This window comes from Perissodus microlepis, chromosome 2, assembly GCF_051167445.1.
Source record: "Perissodus microlepis isolate ML-2025 ecotype Zambia chromosome 2, ASM5116744v1, whole genome shotgun sequence".
Lineage (NCBI taxonomy): Eukaryota > Metazoa > Chordata > Actinopteri > Cichliformes > Cichlidae > Perissodus > Perissodus microlepis.
In genome coordinates, this window is record NC_140462.1 from 12,869,486 (window position 1) to 12,882,659 (window position 13,174).

A 13,174-nucleotide genomic window follows, 5' to 3' on the forward strand; every position below is an offset into this window, starting at 1 on the left:
TATGTCTTCTTTTAACTTTTGCAGTTCTTTGAACAGTTGTCCATGTATTCGGGTTCCTGAGTCAAGTACCCAGTTCCGAGCGTTGGGCTTTTTTAAAATAATGTTTCCTGATTGTGTTTCTTTGCATTTGGTTCTTCCCTCTAATTCTGTTCTTGGTTTTAGTTCATATTGTATTCCTTGCTTGCCTTATTTTCCCGTATCTGGTCAAATCCCATCTCTGTGTTTCATCTTATATCACTTTGTCATTTTTTTTGTTAGTTATTTGTCTCATTTGCACCATGTCTAGTTTAACTGCCCTCTCATTATCCCTGATTTATTCCTGCCGTGTCTCCCACTTATTTAACCCTCACCTCATTACCATGTGTGTAAACTGTTTACATCTTCCTCTGGTCCTTTGTCGCATCCTCGATCACTGCTGTGTGTTTCCTTGCTCCATGTTTCCTGAAGTTATGTGCTCCCTATCTATGTACAAATAATATAATATTAACATGAAACTATGTTTCTAGAATATGTTTATTGGGGCTAAAACAAACAAACTATGCTTGTTCAGTCTTTTTTCTAAATTCTGCCTATAACTGATGCCTGTGGTGTCTCACATGTAACTATTGGGAGTTTTACAGTTTCTTTGGCTTTGGGGTGAGTTTGCTGGGACGTCCACTGCTGGAAAGATTGGATGTTTTCCACTTGTGAATAATCTCTCTCACTGTTTTAAAATTGTTTGAAAATAGCCTTAATGTGTCTTTCCCCTCCATGGTTTACCCCAGATTTCTATTGTTTTGTATTCCTGACTCCAGCGCTTCCTTCAATTTGTATGTTTGAGATTTTGAAAAAGCTCACGCATCAAAGCGGTTTTTGAGTTCACATTTTTCCCTCTCCTCCATACTGGGTCCAAAACCTGCTGCACAGCACATGATTTTACTTTTAAAAAGAAACAAACAAAACAAAAATACTGCATAAGGTATAAAATCCATACTTTACTATAAATTCTTTCCCTTATCAAGTTCTGGATCATGGGTGCAAGAGGAGTAGTGCACCGCAAACAGGCTGCCAGTCCCATTAACACCAACAGAGAGAATGCACGAACTCCAACACAGAAATTTGAACCCAAGACCTTTTTGTTGATAACCTATACTAGCTTCTTGTGGATGTAAAATGTAAAGTATTGCTAATTTTTTGTTAGACCCTGACCCTAACCCTTCAGAACTTGAGCACGATTACCTCAGCCAAGGACGTAATAGTTCTGTCCTTAAAACACGACAGCTCCAAAAGTTTTGAATGAATTCTCATAAAAATTTGTTGGGGTGTGGAGTAGGGTCATGGAAAAAATTCTATTAAAATTTGGTTTACATCCACCAAAGTTTTTAAGGACAACTTAATGAGTTAATGGTCAGAAATTGACAGAACGCCTTATATTTTAGAAACTAAGGCTTCTGTATAAAGCAGTTTATCAAAATATTTCTTACTGCCTTTTTATTGACAACATATATTCTAAATATCATGTTATTATGATCTTTTTCAAAGTTAAATAAAGTCAAACATTCATAAAATGTCTTTTATATTTAAAACTTTACTTGAAATTCTGCTGCCTTTGACTGTATTGGAAACATTCAGGTATTGATACTGGTATATGGGTACTCCAAACGTCCAAATGTCATTTTATATTTGACCTCTGATCTCAGTTTTACATTTCGCATTTGTCGCTTTTTCAGGTTGACCCCAAAACGTGTTATATCTTTAAAGGGAGTATTACCTAGTTAGTTAGAAATATACTATATTATTATAGAAGAAGCTCAGGTTATTCGTGCCCAGTTATTTACAAATAAATATCTATTATCTATTATCAACTCCTACATAATGTTTGTGTAATCAAAGTAAACATCTCTCATGCTACTCTTGTCTGAGTTTCTTAGCTGAGGTCATAATCACACATTACCAGTATAGTTAAACGCACTCGAGTGTTACGGTAGCTAATCAGTAGGCTGCCCAACTATTATTAAGTATTATTTATTTTTGGAAAACAAACTTGTGTTCACTTTATGTATGTTGCTAAACATCTAAATTAATTTTTACTAAACAATGTAATGCATGCTGCATATGTAGTATATCCACATAAAAAAAGGCGGTTTCATAAATAATTTTAATAACACTCACCGCGGGCACATTTTGGGACCAGGCCTTATGTTTGGCACCCCTGCTCTTAGTTTTCATTAAACTTGAAACAAAGAAACTACGGAAAATTTTTGTGCGTCTTTTTAATACATAAAAATGCGGATGTATAACTGTAAGTAAAACCCTGTGTGCAAAGATAGAACTGATAAGTCATTTTCACATCTGACTGACTGTATCGATTTGTTGAATATCTTAGGTTCATCAAAGTTGTACTGTCTGCGTTTTGCAGTATAAAGAGACAGACACAGATTAGTTAAGTGCCATAATAGAGCTTTGACAGCTGAAGAGGTTAGAAGTCAGAAAAATAAGATGCAGCCATAAATAAGAATTGGATTGATGAATGAAACGTCAACCTTCTGGCACTGCTCCTCTGCTTGTGTGCGCATGCACAGAAATATCCATGAACATGCATGAGAATTTATGCGATGAGGCTTGCTGCCCTGTGCATCCGGCCTTGAGTCACTTAGAAGCAAAAAGAGGAGAGCGGGGTGACGACAGGGCACATCTGTCTGAAGATCTGTCCACTCTTCTGAACATTTACGCAGACAGCTAAAAATATTCTGCAACAGGCTGCATAGAGAGCCTGCTGGGAGCCAAAGAAGCACTCGAGATTTGATGCATGCTTCTTTTTTTTTCCCTCTGCCTGATCTGATTCAGAAAGAGTGAAAGATGTCATCGTATGACAAAGACAACAAGAGTAAAACCCAAGAAGTGTGAGTCTTGAGTTTGTTGTAAGTAGGAGAACAAAAGCACAGTGATTAGATGAGCAGTTGTCGTGAGTCAGTCACTCTGCCTCCCACTGGGAGCCTGTATAGCCCATGTTTTTTGGCACAGACGCAACTTGTGACGTCCTTTTGACAATTGCTTTATATGTGCCCAAAAATATGACTTCCAGAGCCACTGTGAGAGACACTGCTATTCCGGTAACACCATATTTGCTCCTGACTTTGGAGTAGGCAAACACATCCGTCTGGTGCTCTGCAGGGTTTTTCTCTCACTTTTCTTCTTGTTTGTTTTGGATGCCGTCTCTCAGCCATCCTGCACGAGTCCACATTTGGGAATCGTACAAAATTATTAGAGAATATGGGACACGAGCCCTTGGGACCCGCATTCATCTGTCTCCCTGTTTACAGAGGATAACAGGAAAAGCTTTCTCTGGAAGAGCCAGAAAAGCGGATTTAATAAAAAACTTTACAGGTTTTAGCAGAACGGGATGACGCAAATACGAGTCCAAAAAGTAAATCAACTCGGGTCCCAACACTTTATCTACGGCTCAGACAGCTCAGTAGGCTGAGCCAGAGATCTGTAGCCATAGATTAGTTATTTAAATTTGTTCATTGCATGAAACAATTTAAAAGCTTTTATTTAATTAAAAAAACAGCAAATATGTTACATGTCTTAAGCCTCTTTGTGTTATCCACTGAGCAACTAGGCCTGCTGAGCCGCTCATTGTACATTGTATGGATCATTGTACATAAACAATGCTCTAATGACCAGCCAACTGTAGAAGATGTACTATTTGAACGAAGTCCAAAAAACATCAAAAATACAGAGCTGCACACGAGGGACATGGAGAGAAAACACAGGGAGCAGAGGTGGCAAAAGTACAGCCTCTGAAATGTACTCAAAGTAAGAAAGTAAAAAATAGCTCCTTGAAGGACAATTCTACCAACCATTTTTGTACTAAGGTAACTGAACCTTGTGCAGTATTAATATAATAATTCTAATTCTAATGAATGTACTCAGCTTGAATCTGTTCTGTGGGACATAAGCACAGATAGATCATTTTAAAAAATGTTCTGTTGCTACATTGATGGGGACTGTGCCTCCACACCTAAACACTAGACTAAGTACAGTCAGGGGTTACAGTGGGATTCAGCAGGTTAGAAAATCCTAAGATATGTGTAGTGGGTCAGCACAGGGAAAAGAAAAACTACTCACAATAATTTTTAATATGAGCTTCAGTAGATTTATTTAGTGTAAAGGCTGTGTTCAGCTGGCCAGCTGCTCTTTGTGGCTGCACACAACTGAATTCAACCAGATGTCAGAAGATGTTTCACAGCTATCTCAGCTGACTTTCATTTTCTACACTGACATTATACTATTTATAGAGTGAATGATCATCATCATCATTTTAATTGTTAATTAGTCTATTACAGTTGATGTAAACCAACACTGACCATGGGCACCACAGATACTGTACAGCAGTTCAGTGCAGTTATTTACAATAAATCCACCACAGTACGACAAGCTGACCTCTTTATCCCATACAAACTACCCAGGATTTTATACGTGACACTTGAATAACACAAAGTTAGTATAGCTTTGTTTGTTTCGCAGGAATATCCAGTCTGTGATTGAAGTGATGACATCACACGCGAGCTTTAAATTTGCAGTTTATAAAGTGTCACTGAACAGTTCTTACCTTTAAACCTAGCCTAACACTTGCACTCCTTCCCAAGTATAAATGCTACAGAGCAGTGGCGGTCCTAGCCTGTTTGGCGCCCCGGGCGAACACTCCCCCTGGCACCCTAAGGTGTATTTCTGGGATTTCACACAACCCAGGATTCAGATCAGGAATACATAATGGGCTTGGATTTACATCATTATGAATGAAATGTGCTCTATCTGGAAGCAGCAGGGGCCCCCTCCCCTGTCGACAGGTTGTGTGTGAGATCATCAAACTGGAAATTATAAATTTTAAATTGTTATTGATCCCTTTACCCCTAGTCCTAAAGTGTTTATTTATTTTCTTACTCTTCTTATATATTGTTTGTTTACTTGCACTGCTGTAACTGGAGCCTCTCTCATCTCTCTATATACTGTACTGTATGTAGCGGAGATGACAATAAAGTTTACTTTGACTTCAGCAGCAAGCAGGCGCACAGAGGGCTCTCGCGCTCACTTTTCGCGTATAGAATTTCTAAAAAAACATCGGTGCAAATTATAAATCTGTATCATAATGTCTCGTGTTTTCGTGTTTGTTTTTTTTTTTTATTGTTTTATTTTGCGAGTTGGTTATTAGATGCTGCTCCAGCCAGCCAGAGAATCCCCCGCCGCCCCGCCCTCTCCTCCCTGTGCCGCAAGCAGCAGGCGCACCTCGCAAACGGAGGGCGCCCTTACTCCCAGCAAATGGACAATAGAAAACCGATCGGTGCCTATGACATTCCCAATATGCGCTGGCTGATGTCTGGGCAGCATGAGTACAAGCAATTTTTTTTTTTTTTGCCAATGCCCGTGAATCCGCCCCCCACCACGATGCCGCCCCGGGCAACCGCCGGTGTTGCCCATATCAAAAACCGCTACTGCTACAGAGGAACCTTTTTTAACGATTTGTTTAAAAAAAAATGTAAGCAGTAGGAAGTTCAGATATTTTCTGTTATGGTGGCAAAGTGAGGACCTGGTGATTTACAATATGAGAAGCTATTACAGAGTGAGTAGAGATAAACAAAATAACACAATGACAGGCAACACAAAAGGGCTCAGACATTTTAGAGCACGTTTGAGGTTTGAATAATAATCAGTGTTGGGAAGGTTACTTTTAAAATGTATTCCATTACAGAATACAGAATACATGCCCCAAAATGTATTCTGTAACGTATTCCGTTACGTTACTCAATGACAGTAACGTATTCTGAATACTTTGGAATACTTAATATATTATCATGCTTTTTACAACAACGTGAATGTACTATTGCTGTGTGATTTATTACTATTACTGAAGGTCCGCGACTCCGAACTGTAGTAAAGGGACCTCTGACTAATACGGCGGGGTCCCTGTCGGCTCGTAGCCGAAAAATAGCTTTACTTTGTTGTGTGGGTCAACTTTTCTTGCGAGAGACAGAGAGAGGCGTTGAAAGACTGCTGCAACGGAACTTATTGTTTTCGGAGGAAAACACGAACACAGTGTAAAGTCGAGTCTTAATAGCTTACTTACAGCTGGGCTCGTCAGGCTCTCTTCTTGGCTACAGTGGTTATTATTATATTTACATGCTTCCAGCTCCCGTTTTTGCTCGATGACAACTGGTACCTTTCCACTCCCCTTTTTCTCCCTCCTCGCGCTCACAGACCCATAACGTGTATGGCAGTCCATTCTCCCTGCAACACGGACTACACTGCCCATGATGCTACATTCTTTAGAGCTATGCTTGTAGCATTCTGCCTGTTAGCTTAGCACAACAACAACGAAAAGGCGCTCTCTCACCCAGGAAACACACAGTCGCAGAGAGAGAGAGAGCGTCGCCCTGTAACCATGGCAACCGTAACGCTGCCGCCTGGAACAACAGAACGTAGCTGTCAAACAAAACCCAAACAGTCCTGACCCGCGACAAAATGAAACAGGAAAGTACCGCAGTGTAATCCATTTATTTCAACAAAGTAACTGTATTCTGAATACCACCTTTTTAAACGGTAACTGTAACGGAATACAGTTACTCATATTTTGTATTTTAAATACGTAACGGCGGTACATGTATTCCGTTACTCCCCAACACTGATAATAATAACAATAATTTTTAACACAATTTAGTGGGCTACACACTGAACTTAGAGGGTAAAACAAAGTATCGACCCTGTTGCACTAGTATCGAGCCGATGCCAATACCAGCACTGGTATCGATACGATCAAAATTTGGGTCGATCCACCCACCTCTAGCTAAAAGCTTTTGTAACAGCGATGGCGCCGAAAGCAGGTAGGTGTGTGAATCCTAAATGCTACACTGCAGCACTGAGATAAGTTTGTTTCCAGATCTTACACACACACTGCACGCTGTGTTATACAGTCTATAGCTACAGCAGCTGTCCGGTTTGGATTAGAATTTATCTGCGGAGTTAAAATCAGCAGGAGAAAGTTGGTCAAATGTTTACATTTTGCGCTTTTTTTTTTTTTAACGTATTCACATGGAGCATTTAATAATGTAGCAGGTTAAGTTCACTCCCCTGCCTTATCCAACATTACATTCTGCAACTCAATGCAAGCCCCTTTGTGTTATGAAACCATCACGTAACAGCACGTGCGCTGTTCAGGTCGGCGAGGGAGGAAGCGCAAAGCGGAGGCAGAGGAGCAGCAAACACCAGCAGGGAAGAAGAAGGAGCGAGGAGAGGAGGAAGGCAAAAGAGTGGTCATTGAACACTGGTGAATACACTAATCACATGATTATAAGCTGTGTAGTAAATACCCAGATCAACCACTGCTGAGTCCACTCACTAGTTATTATATAGTTTATTTATTTTTAGTTTTTCCTTCTGAAATTTCAGTTTTAAAAAAAATCAGCTGCATCTGAATAGGTCATATAATCTTAAGACATTAATATAAATCCATTTTACAGTACAAAAAACATCGATCCTTTCTGTTCTGCTTATCTATGTCAGGGTCGTGAGGTGTGTGGGTGCTTGATTGAAAAAAATTACTTTTAACAATGACAAATGCAACTGAGTATTTCATCTACAAAGTGGTACCTAAACAGTAAATTGTCTGTTTAGATTCTACAACAGTATTCTATGTTATGCAATTATTTTACAACTAATTCATAAATAAAGTAAAATCAAGTATAATTCTTTACTATAAAGAAAGAAAGTATTTTCTCTTTTGCATTCAAAGTTGTCCTTGGGCTTAGTACTTTCTTAAATATACTTTTCTAATAAAAGCACCTTATGCCCCTGCACAGATGGCTACCTTATAGTTTACCTGTTGCTTCCTGCAGTAAAAGCTGACGAGTGTATAGGCATAATGCTGAGGAGGTGAAATCTGCCCTCCTGGCTGCCTGTCCTGCACTGCCTGTGATGCTCAACCCCGAGAAACCCCGCAAGAAGAGCTTCGACATCACTCTTATGGATGGAGACAAAGGTTAGGAAGATGAAAAGGAAAATCCAAGATTAACCCACCCATTTTAGTGTTGCACGGGGAAAATATTAATGTTTATAGTAGCTATATCGACTGTACAGGGATTGTTAAGCATGTGATTTGGTTTTTCACTCACTCTGTATTATCACAGGACTTGCTTTGGATTGCCATGTTCACACCAAAAATATTTCCTACTTGCAATCTTCTAAATGACATTGTTCCTCTTTTCTCTGATTCCAAAAGAAACATGCCTGTGGACTGGAATAAAGAAGGGTCCGCCTGCTAGGCTGAAGTTTCCTCAGCCTGATGTAGTAGTTGCTGCTCTACAGGAAGCTCTGAAAGCTGAGCGGATGCCAAAGTTTGTCAAAGCTGTTGCACAGAAAACATCAGCTACAGATTAAGTAAGAGATGTACGTTCCCCCTAATTTAATCTGGCTGTCAGTTGAAACAAGTTGTAGATATTTCTTCTTTTATAATTATTTTATTTTGAGGCAAACATCCATCCATATTATTTGTGGAAAACCTCAGGCTACGCTGAGCTGTTGATGAAAATGTGCTTTGCCTGTGTTTATTGGAAAGAACTGACTATTCCTGTCCAATGTTTATGTTTTAGCCCAGCGTTCAGGAGATGTGACCAGTGGAAGCAAAATGATGAGGAGTGACCAAGGAGATGTTCTCAGTCCCTCCTCTGATGAGTCAAGTGCCAACTGCTGACATCCTCTGGACACATGAGGTCATCTGGTGGAGCACAATGATGCTAATGATGTTTTTATATCTGTTTTGGTAAATTAGAGATTTTCTTTGTTACTTTTTAGATTTTTTACTTACTCTAGCCAAACACTTAATTGTTTTGTGCAAGTTAATTTTGCTGTGTTCAACTGAATGACTTGATACAACAATAAATCATGTTTTTTTTCTGTCTATCCACTTTCTTTATTATGGTCACAGGGGGTCTGAAGCCCATCCCAGTTGTCCTTGGTAGAGGCAGAGTACACCCTTCACAGATCGCCAATCTATTGCAGGGCTAAAATTGAGATACAATCAACCATTCATATTCACATTTACGCCTACAGCCAATTTAGAATCGCCAGTCTAATTAACTTAACCCAATGCATATTTTTGGACTTTGGGAGGCTGGAGACTGCTCAATTCAAACACTGGACATTCTTTCTGCAAAGCAACAATGGTAACCATCGCTGTGTTGCACTTTTGACCTTTTTCTAAATGTAAATCAGCAGGACCGAGATAAACACAAAAAATATGTTTAATTTACTCAAGCAAGAACACACATAACCCTTTAAATCAGGTAACACACGTTCACTGCTTTAACTTTATATGCTTAAGTGTGTTGTCACCATACAAACATCATGTATTCCTGTTCATGTATAGGTACATACAAAGATAGTGAAAGAACACTTATGCTAATGCTGTATGTGTTTAACAAACGGTTTGCATTTTTCTTTAAATGCAGTTTTAGTTCAATTACAGTAATTATATTAACACATTAGAAATAATAACGATAGATCTCATTTTCATTCATGCTCAGAAAACTTCCTATTAATGGTTTCGCCCAGCCAAACTGAAACCCCCTTCCCAAATATATTGGTACAGTCGACATGCGCGCGCCAAAGTTTTGTAACAGCAATGGCGTCCAAAGCAGGTGGGTGTGTGTTATAGGAATGTAAACAATACTGTAATTTTTTTCTACAACAAAAGCTGTAACGGAGCTTGCCTCCGGTTGAGGAGGAAGACGGTTGTACCATTTTGATCCAGCGGTTATCATCCCCATTACTTTCAGCCTGTCTTTGTAGGTCATTTAGCTGAATGGCTACATGTACCGGAGCAAAGTAGTAACTGCGAAGATATTTACATTATTCACTTTCTAAACTCGTTAAATGTAGCAGGAGTCGGCGCGCTGACCTTTCTGACCATGTTTATTATGCAACGACTCATTAAATGGGTCATTATTATTACTACTCTGTTCGGTTATGAAACTTCTCAGCTTACACGTGCCCGAGTCCTCCTCTACTCACTCTCCTCCCACCAAGGGCATGACAGGAGGAGTTGGAGCATTAGACATTTATAAAACAGACCTCTTTACTTCATTTTATAAGGTTATACATTAAATATGACATGTAGCACAGCTGCATCCGAAATTGTTTTGTACTCGAGTTCTGTGACAAACTGGCGATCTGCCCACAGTGTAAACTATGTCGCCCTATTTAAGCTGGGAGTCTTACAGCCCAACTGCAATCCTGAACTGAATAAACAGAAGAAGATGGTGGATGGATGATTGCTTTATTTTGGGGCTTTTGTAAGACTCTACTAAGGCCAAAGACACCTCAGGCTAAATAAGTAGGTGGGTGGGCATAGGACCAGCATTCACCAGGGAGGGCCTATGGTTTTATTTAACCATGGCAAGGGAAGCAACATGAGCCAGCTACTTGCAAAGGATCAAGTAAATCAAGTAAATGTGGGGCGATCGGGGCTCAAGAGTTGGGTGTTTGTCTTGTAATCGGAAGGTTGCCGGTTCGAGCCCCGGCTCAGACAGTCTCGGTCGTTGTGTCCTTGGGCAAGACACTTCACCTACCGCCTACTGGTGATGGCCAGAGGGGCCGATGGCGCGATATGGCAGCCTCGCTTCTGTAAGTCTGCCCCAGGGCAGCTGTGGCTACAACTGTAGCTGCCTCCACCAGTGTGTGAATGTGAGAGTGAATGAATAGTGGTATTGTAAAGCGCTTTGAGGGTCCCGAAAAGCGCTATATAAATGCAATCCATTATTATTATTATTATTAAATCGATGAACTGCATGTATTTTTTCTTTTGGGAAACTGACTTCTTTTGCCTACATACTTCACTTGCACATTGTGCATCACTGGCCTTTTGATTGTGAATTTGAATTTCACTTTTTGACAAGCAGCCACTAAAGATACACCCTTGAGTCCTCAATTGTAGCTTCTTGTGCAGGCCACTGTCTCCTCTGTCTTATTGATGTTTGTAGAAATTTTCCATTCAGTATTGTGCGGCCTGATTGAATTCTGGGTCATGGACAAAAGGACAGAGGATAAATGAGATATGGAGGCACAAATTCAAGAAATAGCCAAACACAAAACTACACATGTGTGTTTGTAGGTCGTGGTGGGAAGAAGCGCAAAGCAGAAGTTCAAGCAGAGGAGGAGAAACCCTCAGTGGAGGAAAAGAAGGGCAGAGGAGAGGATGAAAGCAGCCAGGAAGGCCTCAGGGTGGTCATTGAACACTGGTAAAGAAAAAAAAATGTAATCACATTATAATCAATGGTGAAGGAAATGCTAATTGCGTTTATTTAAAGTGAGTAAATATAGCTGCTATTTTAAAATACTTAATTACAAATAAAAATCAAAGTGTTTAAGTATAAGAAGTGAATGAATTGATTAGGTGGAAAAAAACAATAGTTCTCATGAAATCTGTTTATATTATTATTGAACCAGAACCAAAATGGATAACATCACAGTTCACTGTGTAACTCAACTCTTAAAATCTGCAAAAAGGTGTAATCTTGATGTCTCACTTCTGGCAGTAAAAGCTGACGAGTGTACGGGCGTAATGCTGAGGAGGTGAAATCCGCCCTCCTGGCTGCCCACCCTGAACTGACTGTGGTCCTCAACCCTGGGAAACCTCGCAGGAACAGCTTCGAGCTCACTCTGCTGGACGGAGGCAAAGGTAAACAGGATTTACTCAGCAATATGGATCTTTCATTGTAAAAAAAAAAAAATGATACAAATGACATTTTCTTCCCGATTCCTAAAGAAACATCTCTGTGGACTGGAATAAAGAAGGGCCCACCTCGTAAGCTGAAGTTTCCACAGCCTGATGTGGTAGTTTCTGCTCTGCAGGAGGCTCTGAAGGCTTAGACACCAAGTGTAGGTTTGGCAAAGCGGTTTGACTGAATAATGAATGCATAAAAAACAGATCGAAAATAAGAAAATGCAACTTTACTTCTTATTCACAGTAAACTGGTAACTTATGTAGCTTTGTAAATAGAATCAAGTCAAAATGCCTTCAGTATGAATTGCAATGCAGCTGTTCAGTGAACAACAGTTGTGTATAAGTGTCTTTTTAACAAAACTTTTCCCATGTTATTTGCAGCCCAACATTCAGGAGATGCAGCCAGTGGAAGCAAAAATGACGAGAAGTGACCAAGGAGATGTTCTCAGTCCCTCCTCTGATGAGCCATGCTCTAACTGCTGCCATCTTCTGGGTGCATGGTGACACCTAGTGGAGCTTAGTCGAGCCAAAGCATTTCTCTGACACATTACTGCTGTTTACTGTTGTGTTTCACAAACGTTCAGTTGTGGTTTTATGTCTATTTTGGTTTTTTTTTTTTTTTTTTTTTTTTTTTTTGATAAATAAAATCTTTTTTGGGGTAATTGTGTGTATTTTGTTACAACTATCCAAACACTCAGCTGTTATTATGGAAAGTTTTTCTTATTTTGATTCAGGAACCAAGTGTGGAGAAAAAAACTAGAGATAAATTTTGTGTGTTGAAACACATTAATGCTCACATGCACTCAGAAAGTGTAGCAATGTTTTTCATTGACTCAATACTATAAAACCACTATTAGCATTTATTTATTATTAACAACATATTGCAACTCTTGGCAAATAAAGTACATGTTACTAATTGATAGGGTTAATAGTTTTAAACAGCTGACAAAGCACCTTGTAGCATATTTTAGAAGGTTGTGCAATTGCATTCACCTAAGCAATGCCCTTAATTAGTAATTTGAGGGCTCTGGTCTTAGTCTTGTGCAAAAAAGTCATCTTCCAAAACGTAATTGCAAATATTTGCTAAAAATGGTTGCTGGTATTTAAAAAGTTTTAAATCACTTGTTGGCCTTAAGAAATGAGTATATCAGAAGAACAGCTGAGGTTAAGCAGTTTGGAGACAAAGTTAGAGAGGAAAGGCTGAGATGGTTTGAACATGTGCAATGGGTACATTGGATAAAGTATGTTCAATGTGGAGTTTCCAAACAGGAGGAAAGAGCAAGACCACAGAGAAGGTAGTGAGGGAATACATGCAGAGGGTTTGCGTGAAAACGGAGGATGCTAGGGATAGAGTGAGATGGAGACACGATCCGTTGTGGCGACCCCAAAAGGAAGCAGCCGAAAGAGGAAGATTTGTTA

General features: G+C 39.6%; 1 protein-coding gene and 1 pseudogene across 3 annotated transcripts; both read left to right on the top strand.

Annotated features, from left to right (window-relative positions):
- Window positions 1-6,785: 6,785 nt before the first annotated feature.
- Window positions 6,786-8,932, top strand: LOC146392442 (selenoprotein H-like; annotated as a pseudogene). Of its 2 annotated transcripts, none has more exons than XR_014801902.1 (5): window positions 6,786-6,860; window positions 7,195-7,303; window positions 7,872-8,014; window positions 8,255-8,421; window positions 8,625-8,932. The product of XR_014801902.1 is annotated as a selenoprotein H-like, transcript variant X1 (transcript). The 2 variants fall into 2 exon arrangements; XR_014801903.1 differs by having other exon boundaries at window positions 8,255-8,412.
- Window positions 8,933-9,597: 665 nt separating this feature from the next.
- On the top strand, window positions 9,598-12,391 carry LOC146392443 (selenoprotein H-like). The gene is made up of 5 exons (XM_084947727.1): window positions 9,598-9,671; window positions 11,144-11,270; window positions 11,568-11,710; window positions 11,798-11,910; window positions 12,137-12,391. Exons 1-4 carry the CDS (start codon window positions 9,656-9,658, stop codon window positions 11,899-11,901), a joined length of 390 nt encoding a protein of 129 aa, XP_084803853.1. The 5' UTR covers window positions 9,598-9,655; the 3' UTR covers window positions 11,902-11,910; window positions 12,137-12,391.
- The last annotated feature ends 783 nt before the right edge of the window (window positions 12,392-13,174 follow it).